The sequence below is a fragment of the Ostrea edulis genome, chromosome 1 (genome assembly GCF_947568905.1).
Source record: "Ostrea edulis chromosome 1, xbOstEdul1.1, whole genome shotgun sequence".
NCBI classification, from domain to species: domain Eukaryota; kingdom Metazoa; phylum Mollusca; class Bivalvia; order Ostreida; family Ostreidae; genus Ostrea; species Ostrea edulis.
In genome coordinates this window covers 50,454,782-50,476,911 of record NC_079164.1, presented here as the reverse complement: position 1 = coordinate 50,476,911, position 22,130 = coordinate 50,454,782, and the positions used below count along the sequence as shown (strand labels likewise).

At 35.2% G+C, this 22,130-nt stretch overlaps 1 protein-coding gene across 4 annotated transcripts in view; it reads right to left on the bottom strand.

Moving 5' to 3' along the window:
- The window catches only part of LOC125651265 (carbonic anhydrase-related protein-like), a 28,904-nt gene that overhangs the window by 2,644 nt on the left and 4,130 nt on the right, over positions 1-22,130 (bottom strand). For 3 of the 4 annotated variants that reach the window (XM_056153309.1, XM_048879856.2, XM_048879849.2), the window contains exons 2-9: positions 19,551-19,679; positions 17,945-18,139; positions 16,024-16,062; positions 14,509-14,633; positions 7,156-7,251; positions 6,331-6,396; positions 5,525-5,576; positions 3,046-3,158 (exon numbers count right to left, since the gene is read on the bottom strand). In XM_056153309.1, the coding sequence (XP_056009284.1) occupies positions 3,046-3,158; positions 5,525-5,576; positions 6,331-6,396; positions 7,156-7,251; positions 14,509-14,633; positions 16,024-16,062; positions 17,945-18,139; positions 19,551-19,611 (747 nt within the window). In that variant the 5' untranslated portion in view covers positions 19,612-19,679. Of the gene's footprint in view, positions 1-3,045; positions 3,159-5,524; positions 5,577-6,330; positions 6,397-7,155; positions 7,252-14,508; positions 14,634-16,023; positions 16,063-17,944; positions 18,140-19,550; positions 19,702-22,130 lie in introns of those variants that run through there. The other variant, XM_048879843.2, reaches the window with a different exon arrangement.

Sequence of the window (22,130 nt, the reverse complement as noted above, 5' to 3'; positions counted from 1 at the left end):
GACTTATCCTCCGGAAACCAAATTTTTTTGGAATTTTAAATCTATTTTCGGTCACTGTGACCTTGACCTTTGTTCTCCAAAATCAATAGGGATCTTCCTTACCTAGTACCCAACAATATATCAAAGTGTCATTTGATTCGGATTTAAACTTTCTGAGTTATCTTCCGGAAACCAAATTTTTCTGAAATTTTCATTCTATTTTCGGTCACTGTGACCTTGACCTTTGACAATATTTCTCCAAAATCAATAGGGGTCTTCCTTACCTGATACCCAACAATATATTAAAATTTCATTTGATTAGATTGTAAACTTTTCGAGTTATCATCCGGAAAGCAATTGTTGACGCCCAACCGCATGAATTGAGCATAACTTTAGAACGCTTTGACATTAAGACTTCAAACTTAGAATATGAGAAGGGGGATGAGGAAAGGGGAATTCCACCAAAATTTTTGACTTTGACCCATTTATAAAGTCAAGGTCAATTTATTGTCAAAGTATAGTTCAGGCCAAAAGCTGACTTGACAACCGTTTCACATTAAAACTTTAAACTTGGAATATGGAGAGGTTATATGGAAGAGGGGTGCACACCACAAACATTTTGGACCTTCGTCCACTTACAGTGTCAAGGTCACTCTCTTACATCAAGATTATAACCTGAGAACTATTTGACATTAGGATTTCAAACTTACAACTTAGAAAACAGATATTAAGACAAGATGTATTGTACCAAAATCTTTGACCTTGACCCATTTCTTCATTCAAGGTCACTCTTTTACATCAAAGTATAGTCAAGACTATAACCTGAGAACCCTTTGACATTAGGATTTCAAACTTACAACATGGAAAGCAGACATTATTTAAGACAAGATGTACTGTACCAAAATTTTTGACCTTGACTCATTTCTTCATTCAATGTCATGTTTAAAAAAAAACTTGATGATTTCATAACTAAGATTTGTTTGACATCAAGACTGCAAACTTGTAATATGGAAAGGCAATATTGAGGAGGTGCACATCACCAACAATTTTTACCTTGACCTTCTTACATTGTCAAGTTCACTCTTTTACATCAAAGTATAGTCCAGACCATAACCTGAGAACCCTTTGACATTAGGTTTTCAAACTTACAACATGGAAGGCAGATTTAAGATAAGATGTACTGTACCAATTTTTTTTTACCTTGACCTATTGATTTTGATGCAAGCCGTTGTTATTGCCTCTTACGCTTGCACTCATTGTTGTCCCGGTTATTAGACAATCAAACTTTGAAGGGGAGACATCTGTTTTTGTTGTTGTAAAAAACAATACCCACTAGTTGATTATTGTGTTAGAAGAAAAAATGACGTGTATTCATAATTTTGCCCTTAACTTGTCGCACTGTACAAAAACTACCATTATAAATGCATTCCAAATACTGAGTTTCAAATTTTGAAATTATGAACGACCGTTCATTTTGTCTTTGGTCAACTATTCGGCATGACGGATTACGATTGCATTCGTAAAATCATTATCTAATTTTCATTTACATAAGGAACATTAAATTTGAAGCTCCAAGCGACTTCCTAATAATCAAGTTTTATTTACTATATATGGTATCAATAAGTATAACAGGACTAATGCACGCAATTATTCATAAATTGTTTTAATTTCATGATATCCTTCATACGCCATTATTCATAGATTGTTCTTAAATTCACTTGAATTAAAGATATATTTCATTCAATACATATGCATAACAATTCAAACACGCATTAAACAAGTCCTTTCTCTATGCAATATTATTTGTGATTTCCCGCGCTTGAACGACATTTTGTCTAGTATAGTACTAATATAAAAATATCTAACCTATGATTCAAATTGTATAAATGTGAAGGTTTCAATTAGTACATTGCAGGTCAGGGACTCGAGTCCGAGAAACGTGGAGCCATTGGAAAGGTCTTAAAACAAAGATCACACCCACAAATTAGTAATTCATTAAACTCTTTTACCCATAGTGCAAAAGTACAGTGTTTCAAGTTCTTATTAGGTCAAAGGTTGATGTCGAGGTCAAAAGGTCGTCAGACAATGGATAGAAAAGGCCTTTGTAACAAGAATTACATCCACCAGTGTACATTCTTCCACTTATTTTTCAAGAACTGTTAAAGAATTATGGTGGACTGTTAGTCCCCGAGGGTCTCTACAGCCCAGTAGCTAAGGTACTTCGTTACTAGCTTGAAAATACGGATGTATATTAAATTGCTGTTATAAAATTTAGAAATTCGTTTCAAAATTAAGGATTATCTCCCTCATGCATAGCTCTTATCCTTAGACGAATTTGACTCCACTTGTTTTGGCACGCTGTTTTTGGCTATAATAGCTCTAAAACTTCATTGTTATTTCGGATTTCAAACATTTCGGTTGAGCATCACTGAAGAAACATTATTTGTCGAAATGCGCATCTGGTGCTTAAGGTAGCTCCATCCTCATGTGACTTATCAATATTAATGGTTAAAAGTGGGAAAACTTTATTAATTTCCACTCAATATAGTTTAATTTAATTAATAACCAAAGAAAATATATATGTTGCCACCTTTTTAAAGATGTCAGACATACAAAAACAGAAGTATACATCAACATCAGAAAATCACATATTTTCGTTAAACAGAATAATAAAAATAGATAAAAACTTGTTGAAATGACAAAATTTAAATATCAACAGTTTTAAAAAACTGATAATTCATAAATATGTATAGATTAATTGTGGACATTAGGTAAACCAATGTATAATAGACATTCAGTAGAGGAAATTCCAGCATAGGAGTTATTGCCCTTGACAAAATTATTTTAATCATAAATAATTGATTATCTATGGAAAATATAAACTTTTTCAGTATTAATAGTTTACCAGATTTTTTTATTATATCCAGTGAATAAAATTCCTCAGAAAGATATATTTCTATCATGCGCAAAGTTTAATTTATTAAGATTTTTGCAAAAACCTATGACATCACACGAGGATCGATCAACCTTCTAAAAAAATCAGATCAATGTAACAACTAATACTACCTGTTCTGCCGATAGCATCATGGGATATCTGAAAAGAATCCACGTGACACCTTCAAAACATGGCGGCATTGTCAGTGATCCCTCGTATGTCCAGTAATCTCGAAGATCTGGTTCTGGGGTATAAAAAATTGTAGCCTTAACAGCAATATACATGTACATAGTAAATTACATACCCAATTGAAAGACAAGAAGCAATAAAATGCGAGCCTTATATAGCATTGCCTCAAATTTAACTCGGTGCATTATTTAAATGCAAGAAATTCAAAATTCGTTATTCTGTTAACAATTTTAAGTAAATATTTAACACATTTATGGGAAATATACCGATAAGATTCAAGAATTTATATATTAAATGAATAATTCAATAAACCTTTAAACCTGACTATGCACTTGTGCATTACTTAGGTAAAACTTAATAAACATACTCGTCTTTAAAATATACCCCACCCCTCATTCCCCATTGTATGACAAACACGGCACAGAGCTGAAGACATTGTTTCTTTAAACACATATTGTAACTGAAAAATAAAATATCATAAAAATGGTTTCCATTTTCAAACGCACCACTTTGAACTCTACTATTTGATCTATATCTTGAGACATCTCTATATTCGATTGGGACGTAAACAAAAAAAAAACCCAACAATTTGACCAATCTGGTTTAGATATTTTATGATTGATGTTAGAGGCCAATTTCATTGATTGATGACTACTACTAGAATGTTTTTTTTTCCTCCTCCGATTATATAGTCACTCACAAGGTCGGAACAAATACAGCCCATGTCACTCAAATCCGTATATTACTTTTTGTTTTATTATAACCCAGTGGCTACACTATGTCATCAAAACCACATTTTTCATCATAGACATGCATTATCGATGTTTTTCCGCTAGTCACAAAGTCTAGACATCTTAAATACTAAACTGCAAACTGCATAAAGTTTGCAAGAACGATGTTTGCACTGTGTTCAAGGCTGACACACAAGAACGACATTGGCAGGTGTTCAAGGCTGACACAAGAACGACATTGGCACGGTGTTCAAGGCTGACACACAAGAACGACATTGGCACGGTGTTTAAGCTTCAAACACACAAGAACAATGTCAGCACGGTATTCAAGGTTCAAACACAAGATCGATGTTTACATAGTGTTCAAGATTCAAGGATGATGTTTGCATGGTGTTTAAGGTTCAAACACCAAGCTACCCGTGATGGGCATGACTTATGCTCTGCTCCTTATCAGCTAACATTTTCTGTTCTTATGAGGCAGCATTTATCCAGTAACTTCTATATGAGAAGGAAAAAGGTATTGTTGTGACCACCAACCCAACACTTAGATACATCGAAATTGGTTTATCTATTAGCTATAATAACTTTCATTCATATGTCGATTCAATGTATCCCAGTGAACTCGAAATAAAATACATCACAGAGTATTCCACATCTGCTTCATACTTAGATATTTTATTAAGCATAGACGTTGACAGCAAATTGTGTAGCAATATTCCCATTATCACCTGCATATGGTGATTATGTCTCTCAACTGATTCGATACGCGAGAATATGTTCTACGTATGATCAAATTTTTTAAACCAAGGCAAGCTACTGACAAAAAAGTGAAGTTTTAGGGTTTCTACAGTCTCATCAAAAGTCAGCATTTCGCAAACTGTATAGTTGTTACATGTATAATAACCTAATTTGCAAACATAACTTACCACAAGGTCGGATGCTGTCTAACGTGTTTCATACCAATTGTTAGGCTGTTCTAATACACTGATTGTGACGACGGATTACATAGTTTACGTGATCAAGATATAGGGTTCACGGCGGTTGTAACCGAACAATGCTTACTCTTCCTAGGCACTCGATTACACCTCAGATGTTTCCAGGGGTCCGTGTCTACCCTACTCCCAATTGTGTAATCTTAATAGACTTTATGAGATTGATCATAATTCGTTATCTTCATCTTATTCTAAATCATCACAAATTACTCTATTTGAATACAAGATACCAAAAACGACAATCTTGCGAGTTTTAAACTATTTTTCAAGAACCTGAAATGCTATTCATCTAAATTTCGAAAGTCCAAATACTTTGCGTTTTATGATAATGTTCGCTTTTAGGTATCAAAGGTATAATTATGTATTGCATACACATACCTAAAGCTTGTGTTTAAGTAACATACCATTTATTTTTTGCAAACCATAATATGCATCATGTTTTGATATATATTTTAGTGGCGGGTCTAAAGTGGTTTAAGTGGATTGCAACATCCCTATGGTTTAATTTTTATAGAGTTTTAGAATATGTTTTTTCCTTCATGATTTATCTAATTTACCAGGTACATGTACTCGGTTCTTACATCATGTGCCTTCTCCGGAAAGGGACACTAGTTATTAACTTTATCGACGATCATTTCAAGAGTTCCGTTAACATGGTCTTTACATAGACATTTCCTTTTATGTATATCTGGCATTACCTGGTAATAAACCAACAGGATTAAATGGCGCATTGGTTGTCTTCTGACGTCCCTGTATAAATAACAAATAATTCAATTTAGTACCAGAATTTTTCTTTAGAAAACTTTTTGATTACTTTTACATTATCATGATTTGCATCTAAGTACTAGTTTCCCTTTAGCTAGAGTGCCTCCAGCATTTGTTCTAAAGGTGATATATAGAATATAGAGAACATGTTACTTTCCGAATTCATTCCTACTTGAAGAATTCATATATAATGTAAATTATCTACAACGTTTGTACGAAGTCGTGTTTTTTATGTCCGTTAGTCTGTATGTCAATAGGCAGCTGAGCTCGCTAGATAGCTGGAATTGTGAAGATCAGTAGTGCATGTATCAGATTAACGGGAAGAGTATACATGTATCATCGAGGGAAGGACTCATAACAACGGACTTCACACAGAAATTTGCCGTGGAATTCATGACGAGATTAGATTTCGAAATTTTAGTATAGTATTTGTATGCATATATATATATATATATATATATAGAGAGAGAGAGAGAGAGAGAGAGAGAGAGAGAGAGAGAGATTTCATTTTTGACTTGAGTCAATTCACAGTTTATGGGCATGGGGTCGGGTCTGCAAACTATAGATAAAAAGTCATGAATGATTATGTGCATCATCCATGCAAGTTTGAATCATGTTAACATTTTCTTCGAAATGTAATCACCAATACCATTTTTTTAAAAAATGACATACAGATTCCCAGACATTCATCTGTATGAGCTTAAATAAAGAGAGAAAATGTATCTCCTAATTCACTTACTTTATAAGCAATCTCAGCAAGACTTTCTGGGAAAAGTGCCCGTATACCCATATTTTCCTTTCCAATCTACAACAGAATATAAAGAACTATTGCAAAACATTGATTTTCGTGTGGGTTGAATTCACGTTTTAATTTCGTGGTATAGCATTACCTATTAATCCAAATACACAACAGTAACTGCTCTTCAACCACAAAATCAAGTCCCACTAAGATGCATACTATTCACAGATAACGAACATTTTACCCCACGAAAATAAGTTATTTTACTGTATAATTATATAACGTATGGGAATAGAACATTAGATGAAATAATTGGAAAGAACTAATTCTGTGAATCCAAGTCCCCTCCTCATCTCCGCTTAAATTGGACTTGATATTTAACCTTATAAACAATATGGATCATGCTCAAAGACTTAATCACTCTATGATTCACATACATTTAGTTCCAGGGGCAAAACTTTCGCAATTATGGTAGAAGCTCCCATCCTTACAATTATTTATCTTTTTAGGGGATTTTGGCAAACCTATAAATCCCCGAGGTGGAGACCTTGAAATTCTCCTACACCAAAATAAGCTTTATACCAAAATTGTTTCATTACATTTAGGGAAGTTAAAACATTTTTGAAAAGACGAACGACAATTGCGAATGGATTGAAATATGCCACCAAAGTGTCGCATGTGACCTTTTTCTAACTGTGTGTAGATGATATACACGTATTTAGTATAGAACGAAGTGTCGCATGTGACCTTTTTCTAACTGTGTAGATGATATACACGTATTTAGTATAGAACGAAGGATAACTCGATCAGAATATAAACAAAAACCTGCACAAACAGCGACATGATGCAGATTCCCTTTTCCTTTCCAACAGCTTCCTCAAAGTTTGGGTACATGGTGGCATTCCAGTGAACAAGCTGTACCTAACAAAAAACATTTAGACAATAAGACCATGAACAGGGATTAAAGTAAAACCAAGTTTCATTCCAACTTGTTTGCATTATGGTGGTGGTTTAATCAGCAAAGCCAATTATGTATCAATTATCCCCTGCTTCCATTCTTTTTATATTCCCCATGATATTAATAACATAGACATGTATTCCATATATTTGTCTACGTGTATGCCAAATTGAACGGTCAGTGCTTTGATCGATAAATGAAATACACTGATGAAACAGCATAGGATTATCATTGACAAGATATTAGTAAACATAAATATTATACATCAAGTCTGCTTCCGATATGCTAGTATAAAATAAGCTAGGTATTGAAAGATATTTTGGACGGCTGGTTTGTTCTGTTCCCAGGGGGTTGACTATCAAGGTATTATAATATCCTTATTTTAAAAACCGTACACACAGCTTCTAAGCTTTTAGCACTTCCTTGATTTAGATGTAAACTACTTTCACCAGCCGACCAAGTTTACTGACCCCCCCCCCCTTCAAAACCTAACTCGAGGATTGCAACACCGTGGTATGTAATTTTTTTCCAATCAAGAGCGTGGGTTTGCAAGCCCCTTTAGATATTCCGTTCCACAGTACGACACTCTATTCATTGAGAAAATTTTCTAAATGGGAGTGTTCCAGTAATCCCTTCTAGATCGCCCACTGCACTTCTACAATCATCGAGAAATTGGAAACTTTTATTGAGAGGAACATTCTCACAACTCGGCGGAGGATTAAACGTTAGTACATATGTGCGTGAATGGAGAATGTGCACGTGAGAGGAAGGACTTTGGTCCTTATTCTATCACAGCGCTAGATTAATTGGCGATTTATAAACCTTAAACCATATCAGGTAATACTCAGTTGCCATTGCTAATTAATTGGACAGAGGGTAAAGGAAATCTTGGAAGTTGTAATGTGGTCTGAGGTTTATAGGATATTTATAAAAAAAAAATCAACATACATGTATTTCCAATTATGCGTGGCCAATGAAAACATGTAAATCGCGTCTGGGGGAAGTTGAAAAAAGGTTCAGGATAGAGGAGTGGAAATTTCTAGTCCTTGTTCTATATGCCTTCGAGTGCAACAAGTACTAGGTAGGTAGGTAAATCGTTTTAGCATAGTATTAGTACTGGACTACGTTCAAGATCGATCGTAGCAGCTGTGTAGTGCTAGATAGTGCTATATGTAATTAAAATCAGACCTTTTCAAACGGTTACACTCAAACTGTTACAATGGAAAAGGATCTGACAGCATATTGCATTTGAGGTCATATTATTGACCCCAGTCTCATGAATAATACAATAAATATTCGACCAATAACAATAGCTTGACAAAGAATAAAGGACCAATCAGGAATCGTTTTACTGAAGCGTATTCGGATTGTAGGCGTCGATCCATGGAACATTTAATTGATTGATTAAATATTGTTTAACGTCCCTCTCGAGAATCTTTCACTCATATGGCAAGACCATTGCGGGTGAAGGGCAGCACAATTTAGGACTAATGCTCTATGCTCGGCGCTTTGAGCAGGGAGGGATCGTTATCGTGCCACACCTGCTTTGACACGGGACCTCGGTTTTTGCGGTCTCATCCGATAGACCGCCCCATTTAGTCGCCTCTTACGACAAGCAAGGTACTGAGGACCTATTCTAACCAGGATGCCAACGGGATGGATAATTTAAACGAATTCCAAATATCTAAGGATCTTAGATACTAAATATCCACTATCGTTAAAATATATTTTTTGTGGCGTTTTAACATCGTTCATGGCGGCCGCCATTTTCTTCGATTATTCTCCTGTGCTTTTCAGTTCAGATATACATGTAACAGCAAATGTTTCATGTTGGCGAAAATTGCTTAAGTGTGAAAGGTGAAATAACATGACCTCAAACTCAATACCGTCAGATCCTTCTCCAGTGTAACGTTTAGAGAAGATCTGATTTTATTAGATTGGATACATACATGTACGAAGTTAAACAATATCTAGACTAACCTTCAATAGGGATATCACAGTGTTTTCAATTTGACTGGCTACTTTACATGGCTACGTCAACAAACGAAATAATTGAGCAGTGAAGTTTCGGGTCGCATGTGGCTTTAATGAATATTTAGTAGGGACAAAAGTATAGTGGGAAAATATGTTAAGAATTTTTATCTTAAGGTAGACCTATACTCGGCGTTAAATGTACTCAATCATGAAAAAATTGCCTTTATAAGATAGATATATATTCCAGTAGTAGATAAACATTGAAAAATATATATGTCAACATGCTAATTTCATTGTTATTGCTTCTCAAAAGTAAGTACCCCATCCACATATAATCAGCATTAATGAAAATGTATTCCTCCTTATTTTTCATAATATTTATTATTTTTCCAAAACAAATGGGCTGTAATAAGCAACATAGACTATATACCCATTATTTAATGATATGTAATCCATTTATTTTAATAAATTTGAATAACTATTTTCATAATGTACACTTTGTGAGTCCACACATGTTAAAAGAAATAATGTTGAAAATGCCATTTGATGTCAATATTGGTCTTTCCCCCAATTTTTATGGACTAAACCTTGGATAAATTGTTTCTAATTTACAGATTATTATTTTTTAAAAAAAACCAAGGATTTGCTTAAGAAAATCATATGTTGACATATCATTTTAAAAGCTATAAGATTTATAACAAGTACAACCCCCCACCTAAATCTTGAATTACACATTATCATATTTTCATACATGTGAAATTTTAGTATATTTACAACCTTGGATAATAAATTGAACTATGTTAAACTATACGTATTATAGATACATGTGGTTTGCAATTAGATTTTACATTTTATCTGAAAACAAATCATTCTAGAAGAGGGTATTCACAATGTGAATGTGAAACGAAAGTAACAAACTGAATTTTGATAGTTTTGCTATTATGATTAATGCATGTGTCTAATGTGTGTTATATCTTTTATCATGGAATCATTTGCATACGTACATGTACACCACTTACGCCGATCTATGTTGATGCAATCTCAATAAGGAACTACACTGTAATCGCGTTATACAGATGTCGCCCCAATAATTTTGAAAAAAAGGAGAGGGGATGAGGATAAAATGACAAATTTATGACGGTTGGTGAAATGAAACAAATTATTTGCGGCCGTTCTTTGAAGCTTGCGTCAATATCTGCAACATTGGAGGAGCGAGCACAACTATGATATATGTGGTCACTGGAGCAGCGAAGTGTGAACGTTTATTTTTACACAAGCTTACCATGTATTTGTTCATGATAATTTGGATTCAACAGCTGCGTAGTTTTGAATTAGCAATTATTACGCTCGAGAAAGAACCAGAGCCACAAATAGCCAAAAATGGCCCTTAGTCAAAACATGATATTCTCGGGGACAAAAGCCAAGAATATCTATTTTTCAAATATGTTATCCTTTTCCCGATATCTTTTCAATTTTTTAGTTATTGACGTTCAAAGTACCCATTGTTTTCACCAGATTGTTATTGACGTCGCAATTTTGCAACGTAACGTCACAATTTTACAACGTTTCATGTACATTTACGTGAAGGTTCTCTAGGTATAAACGTAGCAACGTGCGTCTGAAATAACGCCGCTGTCCGAAGCCTGGCTACTACTGCTTTCGGCGTCTTTACATGTACATGCGGGGTAATAATAACACCCCCCCCCCAAACAATTAATAAAAAATAAGAATCCGCAAACTTATAAAAGATTGTTAAAAGAAGTGATCAATATGCAACATAAACTACATGTAATATTGAAACGCACATACATAGGTCAATCTCATTCGTAAGTCAACGGTTGGATCCACCATGTTTTCGTGTACATTTTAAGATCCCCCCCCCCCCCCCCCCCCGAAAACTATCGGTATGTGCAATAAATGGTTATACAGTTAAAATATTGGGATTGGGTTTATCTTCATGTCATACTTAAATAACAAAGCTAAGTAAAGAGGTACTGAATTAATATTACTTTAAAACTGTTGAATGGTTGCATATAAATAAAAATTACAAAATATAAAGAGAGGGAAGGAGACACAGTGAGGGGAGAAAGAGATGTACGAGTATACTATATAGGTGTGTGTTTTAATATAAAATTAACATAGACAGATTTATATTTTTACTATATTATAATTAAATTGCACTGATAGTGTTTTTGTTTCACTTTTACGTTAAACAATATAAAATCAATCAATCAATCAAAAATTGATTCTATAGCAAATGAATATACATATACAGGGTGTTCCGTAATATAAAATGATATTGCTACATTTTTTTTTCGAAACATTTGATTCATATACTGATTGATTGATTTTATATTGTTTAACGTCCCACTCGAGAATATTTTATTATCGCGACACGGGACCTCCTTTTTTAAGGTCATATCCGAAAGACCCGGGATTTTCACTTCAAGATGCCGAACGTTTGGAGAAGGAGCAATCACTACCTATTTTAATGTCTTAGGTTTGACGCGGCCATGGCACGAGCGGTGCTCGAACTCACGATCTTCCGGTTACGAAGCGAACGCTCTACCACTGAACTACCGCTAAATTCTAAATGAATCTAGGAAAAATTGTTTTAGCATTGTTTTGAAACTGATGTCTCCCCATCCATTTTCCATAGTTTTTTAAACACTAGGGATCATCTCTAAAGTGGAAAATTAAGAGTTACGGTACATATACTGTAACAGTCACCTATATGTAGATGTGCTTCAACCAAGGAACAGGGGCGCGTTTTACAAAAGAACTTACGACTTACGACCAACTTTACATATTGGAATTTTCCAGTTTATTATAAGATCATTCACTTCAAATACAATCTTCTTTTTTTAATGTTGAAAATTAAGCCTCAGAATAGTTTACTTCATTCACTCAAGTAATAACAGTGTAATACAATTTAAGACTTGCAACTTACGTACGTTGTTTTGTAAAATGGGCCCCAGTATTGTAAACATATGATAGTATCCAAATACAAATAACTTGTGGTCCGGACATAAAAATGACCCAAAAATTCTATTATTTGACATAAAAGGTCAAAGGTCATTAAAATGGCACGTGACACGCTGTCTTATCATGATCCCACCTCTGGTGTGTCCAGGAGTTCATGTTTGCCCTACTCTCTATTTGTCTTGCTCATAGGAGTTATGAGATTGCTCACTGTTCGTTATCTTCATCTTACAACATACCAAATATCAAAGGCCTATGTCAAAAGACAAAAAAATTATGGTCCGAACAACAACAATTCTATTATTTGACCTTTACATAAAAGGCCAAAGGGCATCAAAAAATGGCACTTGACACACTGTCTTATGGTATACCAAATATCAAAGGCCTAACCCTAAAAATTCTATTATGTGACCTTTATTTAAAAAAAGGTCAAGGTCTAAGGTAATTAAAAATGGCACGCGACACACTGTCTTATCAAGGTTTACCCACATACCAATATCAAAGACCTATGTCAAAAGACAAAAAAGTTATGGTCCGGACAACATAAAAGCCTAAAAAGTTCTATTATTTGACCTTTACATAAAAGGTCAAGGTCATAAAAATGGCACGCATTACACTGTCTTTTTAGGGCCCCGCATAAAATGCGGGAAGCCCTATAGTAATCACATTGTCCGTCCGTCTGTCCGTCAACACTTTCTTTCAGACACGATAACTCAAACAGTTTTATCGTACAGTTTTCAAATTTTGTACAGAAATGACTTGCAATAAGAGGAAGACGCCTGTAGATTTTGGGGTTATGTCACTTTGTATGTCATCATCTTTGCTAATATGAACACTTTCTTTGTGACACGGTAACTCAAACAGTTATAATTGTAGTTTTCAAATTTTGTACAGAAATACTTTACAATACGAGGAAGACATCTATAGATTTTGGGGTCATGTCACTTTGTCTGTTTATATGTCATCATCTTTCTTATCATGACTATCTATTTACCACTGTCTAAGGGAGATAATTTAATTTGAATTATGGTATGCATTGTATTGATATAGAAAATTTACAAAAAATAACCCTACATTGTGTGTATATTTTTGGTTTTTATGCCCCCGAGATCGAAGATCGGGGGGCATATTGTTTTTGTCCTGTCTGTTATTCTGTAATTCTGTCTGAAACTTTAACCTTGCTAATAACTTTTGAACAGTAAGTGTACCCAATGCTGCGAGTTTTAATGATGCATACATGTACATGCACCATAACACACAACATTTAATTGACTTTGTGTGATAATCAGGTTACCATTAGGGCTCATGGGTCTCTTGGTAAATGCAGTAGTAACTATTATTAAAAAAGAATCAGTTGTAGTATATAAAAGATTTGTTTGTATCCTTTACGGTTGTTCTTGACATACATAATTCCAATCGATAAATTTAAAAGAGCATTGAAAAGGCATTCTGTCGTGACTCTGCTATCACTTTAAAACTAAAACCATGTACTGTGGAATCATTTTAATTCGTGGGGGCCAATGTTCGTGGGTAAGCAAAATTTTGATGGTTCGTGAAAACGTAATTTCATGGGTAAGCGATACGATGTCATTAGGAGAGATAACTCTACTTGCTTTAAAAAAATGTTCGAAGACACATTTCATGGGTAAGAGTGACCCACGAAATCCACGAACATCAACCCCCACGAACAATGATGATTCCACAGTATACGTCATTTTCATCCGAATGTGATAAAAATGATACGAAATATTAACCCATGTGGCTATTGTATGAATAGTGAAGATAACGAACAGTGATTAATCTTATACTTAGTAATTCCTATAAGGAATATAAAATAGAAAGCTGGGAAGCACTGACCCATGGGTATACCAGAGGTGGGATCAGGTACCTAGACATCTTCGCTAGCCAAGGGTGACGCTCCACGATGTTTCTAGAAACACCGTAGAGTGTCACCCTTGGCTAGCAAAGATGGTACCTAGGAGGAGTAAGCAGCCCCTGTCGAACGGACACATCTGCCGCGCCGTGAGCCCTATATCTTGATCAGGTAAACGGAGTCATCCGTAGTCAAATCAGTGTGCCAACAACGGCCTAACAATCAGTATGAAACACGTCGGAAGGCATTTGATCCAATTAGCAAACAAGGTCATTATAACGACCATAGAATTTGCAAAATGCTGCTTCGATATGGGATTAATTTTTCTTCAATCAAATCCCCGAAAACTATCGTCAGAATGGCAATAATGGTAAGAACAAATGAGACTTACCTCCATGGGAAACGCCTTCCCATTGACTTTGTGTTCTGATCCCCTGGTGCTGTAGCGGCCCCAGTGAAACCGGATATCGGACAGCTCGTACTCCGATCCCGAGGGTAGGGGCCCTCCAGATACTACTGTCATAAGGATCAAATATAAGGTTATGCTTTCTTGTGGATTTATTCTTAAATCGCATTATCTTTCAAATAAGATCAAATACAGTATCCTTATTTTTTATTTTGATATGAAAAGTACATCCTGGCATATATTTCAATTTGTATTCGATATCTCCTTCCCTTTTTAGTGGGGGTGTTTGTTTTTTGTTTTTCTCCTTTGCAATGCATTAAATTTTCTGATATAAATTATGCAATTCATATATAGCTACATATAACAATAAACATGTAATTTGCAGTGTAAATATATTACTAGCTCTTTTTCCGTGATCCGGGTTAGAATAGGTCCCCAGTATCCTTTGCATATCGTAAAAAGCGACTAAATGGGGCGATTCTTCGGATGAGACCCCAAAAGCCGAGGCCCCGTGTCAAAGCAGGTGTGGCACGATAAAGATCCCTCTATGCTCAAAGGCCGTAAGCGCCGAGCATAGGCCTATTTTGCAGCCCTTCGAGTCACGTAACGTCTGTGGGACGTCGCCGAAACGCATCTGCACAAATCATAACAAGATTTTTCTTCTCAAAACTTTATAAGAAAGACAATATGCATATAATTTTGTATACTTTGGAAACATGAGATGTGTCATTTAACGCACTTATAAACGGTGCATTGTTACGTCATATTTAGCTTTGCTTTTATCAACAACAACATGTACGAGGTGTAAAACAATATCTAGCTCAAACCAAGTGTGCTAAGGACAACAAAGTGTACGAGATGTAAAACAATATCTTGCTAAGGAACTGAATAAAATTCATTTTAGTTGTTAATGTTATTTCTTTCAGCACGAACAATTGAATACCGGCCGTTAGTTATAAATAAACCACTTACCGGGTATATCTGAATGGAATTGTCAAGGATGTTTACATTTATTAAGTTTGATTTGATTGTATACTGTTTAACGTCCCTCTCGAGAATTTTTCACTCTTATGGAGACGTCACCAACGCCGGTGAAGGGCTGCAATATTTAGACCTATGCTCGGCGCTTATGGCCTTTGAGTTGAGGGTCTTGGCTTTTACAGTCTCATCCGAAGATATAAAGAAATGAAGATCTATTTAAAAAAAAAAAGAACATTACCTGTATTTTATTCGTGAAGAGAACGCATTTTCCCCCCAATACAACATTATAAATTCATAAAACAGTTAGGGTGTAAGAAATGTCACGAAATGAGTGAATCGAGGATTTTAAAGAGCCGCAGATTGATTTCGATAATGCAATAACTTCAGTGTTTCACACAGATGGAGTAAACATTAGTTCTGCCAAATTCAATAACATTCCCACAAATATAAGGCCAATATGATAATATCTCCAAATATTTTAAGGACTGTTGAGATAGGAAAGCAGGTGATTTTGTTTACCTGAGCGAGCAGAGGGGTCCATACGTATTGAGGTTTCCACTGTAAAAGAAAAATAATCTGCTGTGCAATCGATCGGTACATACGACTCTTGCATAAGGAAACTGTCGATGCAGTGGTGCCATCGTACCTATATTTACGGAGACCTAGACTGTGCGGTGTGAGAATGAACATAAAATGCAAAATTTGGTCGGAAAGACAGGTCGCAGAAAACAAATATTGAATAGTTTTATCAAAATGAGAGAAGCTAGCCAACATCAAGGAACCATAAGCGCCCGGGTCATTAATACTCCGATACAATAGAGGAAAATCGAACTCTGGGCGTTACATTTTTTCCCTACTGCATTGAAATGCACTTCTGGTTTTCTTTAATTGGCTTTGCTTATATATATACTAGCATACTATATTTGATATATGATTAAAAATGTACCTCGTTCACTATTTACTGAAACGAAATATTAGTATTGCGATGGTTAAAGCAAATCATGCCCATCACCCCCCCCCCCCCCCGGGGGGGGGGGGCACAATAGGGGATCCAATTTTTATATGTGGATGTATAGGAAGAAATCTCTAAAATCTTCTCATGAAGAACTGGGCCAGAATAGTGCAAAGGTTCCTGACATAGAGTAGATTCAAGTTTCTTCAAATCACAATCCCCGGGGGCATGGTGGGGCCACAAAAGAGGAACATATTTTACTTGAAAATTTAGAATCTTCTCAAGAACTTTAAGACCATGATTTGACATGTTAAGCACCCTTAAGTAGTGCAGATTCATGTTTTTTCATATTGTGGCCCTCTTAGGTAGAGTGGGGGCAATAAAGGGGATCCAAGTTTTACATGGGGAAACATCTTATAAAATCTTCATCTCAACAATAGCAAGACCATGATTAGTCATATTGATATGCAAGTATCTTTACGTAGTTCAAATTCAAGTTTGTTCATTTGAGGGGAACAGGGGGTATGTGAGGCCATAACAGGATATCAAAGTCTTACATGGGAATGTACTGGAAATTTATTTAAACAGATTTCGTTCAACAGTAGCAGGACCACACTAATCAGATCGAAATGTTGTGTGGATTCAAGTCTTCTATGCCCCGCGACTAAAGTTCGGAGCATATTGTTTTGTCCTGTTGGTGATCCTAGGACTTTCATATTTCATATGCACATTCCTTATGACAAGACCTAATTCTAGTACCAAAGTGTTTAACCTTGTGACCTTGGAGTTTGACCTACTTTTATGAAAACCTAACTTATTCAATGTATCCTGAACTTCGTGTATTTAAGATAGGGTTTTCATAAGTTGCATATACATGTAGATTCGTTATAGTAAGACCTTTCAATTTCATTTCGTATATAATATTTGACCTTGTAAACTTGACCTTAAAGTTTGACCCAAATTTCAAAACTTTAACCTTACTTATAGCTATTGAATGGTGATAGGACTCATAATTTCTTATATACATTCCTTGTGACAAAACTTCTTAATTTATCATTTGATACCAAAGTTTCCAACCTTGTGACTTTGACCTTGGAGTTTAACCTACATATGTACCATGTTGTGTGACCTTGGAGTTTGAGCTAATTTTAAGAAATCTTGTCAATATCCTCTGAACTATTTAAAATAGTCTTCATATTTTGTATATAGATTTCTTATGGCAAGATCTTTCATTTCATACCATGATGCATGACCTTGTGGTTTTGACCGTCATCAGAACAGCAAGGTCATATTGGTGTTGAGGCATCCTCATGTTGTGTGAATTCAAATTTCGTTATGTCGTGACTCTTTGGGGCCACAACATGGGGTCAATTTTTTCATGGAAATAAAGGTTGAAAAAAACTTTCAAAGAATGTTGTTTACATTATCCTTGACCTGAGCGCCTATGCTGCTAACCGAAAAAAAACTTTTCAATTGTCTGCTACTTACCCCCGCGATTTTTTGGGAAGATGATGACATTGTGACCGTCATTAAGGATGTCAGTTTCACGTGATGTGAAATAATTTATTGCCAAAGGTCTCTCCAGGAGAACTGGGTCAAACTTTGCGTTGTTGGATACCAGATTGATTGGTGACTGAGATTGACCCGCGGCCGCGGGGTATTTCTCCTCCCATTCTGAGGCTCCTACATCGGATTAAATATAAGGGGGGAAATTAATAACCACACATCGTCTGAATTGCGGTATGGAACGTATTTTAAACACATAATCGTATAATTTAAAATCTCTTCTTTTCCATCTGGAGATTCATGGGCATGTATTTATTCGTTAACCGTCTGAACAGGTGAATATTAGTTTTATTTAGTCACAAAAAACATCCGAAAGTCACTGTAAAATTAGCTTATTTTGAAGTCGTCGAATACATATTTGGCCGGTTGCGTATCTCTGGATCAGGTAAGAATGGATCAGCGGCTGATCCGAGGAACACGTAAATCAGGGTTAAATGCCAGTTGGGTTAACCTGAGAAGGAATTCTGTTGCTCGTTATGTAACTGAGTAAGGCTTACCTAATTTGGACCTACACAAAGTAAGATATCAAGGCCTAGGAAGTCACCAAATTCCACATCACTTCAATACTCAGTTTTACGACAACTTAATGAATCTCTTAAGGATATTATTAAAACACACAGAATGATTGAAAATGACAATTTAGAAAAGTGCAAAATGGGAAAACATTACAGCAAAATTAAATTTAAATCTTGCACCACTACTGAAATAGCTGTTGAATCATATCATGGAATCTTCCACGAGACACTTAAGGATGTATGCTACACCAGAGAAATTTGATATAGATGAAATTTGGAGGATATGTACAACAATATGTTGAAGTTGAAAATTTTAAAATTTACATTATTTTGTCAAAAAATACAGTTTTAGTAGAAGGTAATCTGGAAAAAATTTATAATTCCTGCTGGACTCGAACCTGCTACCTACAGTTCAGCAGTCGGTATTCTAACCTACTGACCTACTCGGCTAGGTATTTAAAAGGAAAAGTCAAATATTGCTGATATCGATTTTTTCATCCATGTTTTTAAAGGAAGTCAGCCATTATGACGATGTAGAGTACTACCTTAATCAATTCTTTAAACTCAACTGAACATTTGTGTACCTCAAACAAATCACCTTTTACAGTCAACAAAATTCAGATAGCTTATAGTCAATGAAGACACTGAATAGTTAAAACAAGGTTTTGGTAAGTCAGAATATGTTATTTCAGAAAATTGGTATTATTATGAAATGTTATTAGATTTAATTAAGTCTCTCACAATTTTTTCTTTTCTTTTCTTATCAGTCTATCCACATTAAAAAGGATCCTAAATATCAAAATAGTACGCCATTAAGGTGGACGATGTAAAATCAGATTCAAACCACATCTACAATAGATTCAGAATTCATACCGTAAATATGAGCCGTACTCGCACAACCCTCACCTGTGTGTAGCGATTGTACCTGGATTTATAACTACAACATAGTTGAAATTATTGAGCGACATCCTTTTCCGCAATCATTTTTTAAACATGTACATGTAGGTACTTACGTGCATACATGTAGTCGTCCGGCCATTCTTTGACCCGTACTGTCCTCACCAAGGAAATCATTCGGGAGTTCCTTTGGGTTAGGGAGTGCTGACGGTGGAGTAGGTGGTCAACATTCGTTTGGCTTTGCCCTAAGGAAATAGTTAAGGCCATCTTTAAGTGGATCAAGTATTTAAGATCTATATATAGAGATCTCTGCTTGGTGTGAGCGGTGTTCAGTGGTAGGTTTTATCACCCAAGTTTGTTATGTGTACTCATCGCAAATTCTCCAGTTTTTACTTTGTACTTTTTAAGATGGCTCATGACACTAAAATCTTATTTAATGGCTCGTTTAAGCACCTCTTATGAAGCATGATTTCGAAATAGTAATACACGCTCTCAATTATTTTATATGATTTTTTGTTATTTTCGGAATGATGAAAAGGTCTTTTATTTGCAAGTAAGATATTCTAAAGTTCGCTGTGATTTGGTGCATGGTATGAATATCTAATATAACGTACCTAAAAGACTCATCGACGTTCTCCTTTTTCAGGGGAGAAATTATGAAAATTGAAAACGTTATTTGTTAATATTTTTAAATCTACGGATAAAATCTTAAAAAACAAAAACACATGTCAATTAGAAAAAAGATATACCGAAGAGATATATTTTAAAAAGAAACAAAATCACGGCGAAATTTGGACTTTAGAATATCTTATTTGCAAACAAAAAACATTTTTTATCATTCCGTGAAATATCACAAAACCAGTGATTTTTCTACATTTTTAACAAGGGTCCTGTGGCTTTCGAATTGGGAAAAATTGTCGACATTTCAGTCAAATTGGGAAAAGTCAATTTTATCGTAAATAAGTTTTAAAATCATATCAAAATCACATTATCTTTATTTTACACATAATTTTCTTTAACCTTCTAAAATTTTCATCTATTCTATCCAGATCATCATTCCTATAACTCTTATGCATATAATTCACATCGAATGTTTATTTTTTTTCAAATACGTTTTCCTTTCATAATTCATAATTCTATTATTGGAAAAATGCAAGCTAAATTGGGGGGAAAATTGGCAATTTTTAGGAGGGGAAAGGGCCGAAATTCGGATCCAAAATGGGCCTTAAAAATCACTGAAAACATTCATATAAAATAACTGAGAGCTAATATCACTCTTTAATATGATAATCTTTTTAATCGCCTTTTTGTGCTTGACTTGGTCAATATTGATACAAATTTATTATTGCACGGTGATGTTAATTTGCCTTTGCAGACTAATATAATTATTTTTTCAGCTGTTCACAAATTTAGAGATGAAACTAGTAGATTCATTTAATTATTGTACATTTTACCTATTAATTATTATCTCGCATGACGTATTGTAATTGTTTTAGGAGAGGGACTAGTAAGTTGTTAGAACTTGTTCCCAATCCTTTTGATTTAATCAATAAAATATGTTCAAAACAAAACAAAGAAAACACTCTTTCGATGATGAAATCATTCTTCATAAGAGGTGTTTTAACGAGCCATTGAATATTGATTGATTGTATCTTGCTTAACGTCTCACTCGATAATTTTTCACTCATATGCAGACGTCACCAAGACCGGTAAAGGGCTTCAAATTTAGGCCTATGCTCTCGGCGCTTAGGGCCATTGAGCAGGGAAGGGTCTTTATCGTGCCACACCTGCTGTGACATGGGACCTCGGTTTTTGCGGTCTCATCCGAAGGACCGCCCCATTTAGTCGCCTCTTACGACAAGCAAGGGGGTACTGAGGATCTATTCTAACCCGGATCCTCACGGGACCATTGAATAAATTTTGGTGTAATAAGCTAACTTAAGTAGTGAAATTATATTTTTAAACACATCACGTTTTCAAAATGTTTGGGAAAAGGATTTTTTGTAAATGAAATAAAAAGCTATAATTACACGAATATCACCACGTGAACACGTACATGACACATTGTTTTCGCCTGTTTGTGTTTAGACTTACGTTTTTGCTGACTAATTTTGTTGAATTTATTTCAAACTTTGAAACATCCTTTACACTGGAATGTTTTAAGCCAATGGTGTTATATAAGATGTATGCTTCGATCATTTAAGGGCTGCAAAATTTAGGCCTATGCTCGGCGCTAACGGCATTTCAGCAGGGAGGGATCTTTATCGTGCCACACTTGCTGTGACACGGAGCCTCGGTTTTTGTGGCATCATCCGAAGGACCGCCCCATTTAGTCGCTCACAACAAGAAAGGGGTGCCGAGGACCTATTCTAACCCGTATCCCCACAGGACAGTTGTTGTGAAGAAATGTAAAAAGAGACACCATAGATAGGAGAGAAGTATTTATTCGTGGTTTGAATTTCCTCCACTGTTTACATATAGGTTATAGTGCAATATCCTTGGCCCAGGCCCCTATGCCCCTCTTGGTTTAAACGTTCCATACGCATGGTTACATTATGACGAGGTAACTATATCAAAATATAATTTTAAAAAAAAATCTTAATGTATTAGCCTACATGAAAGGCGAAGATAACGAACAGTGATCAATCTCATATCTCCTATAAGCAATACAAAATAGTTAGGCAAACACAGACCCC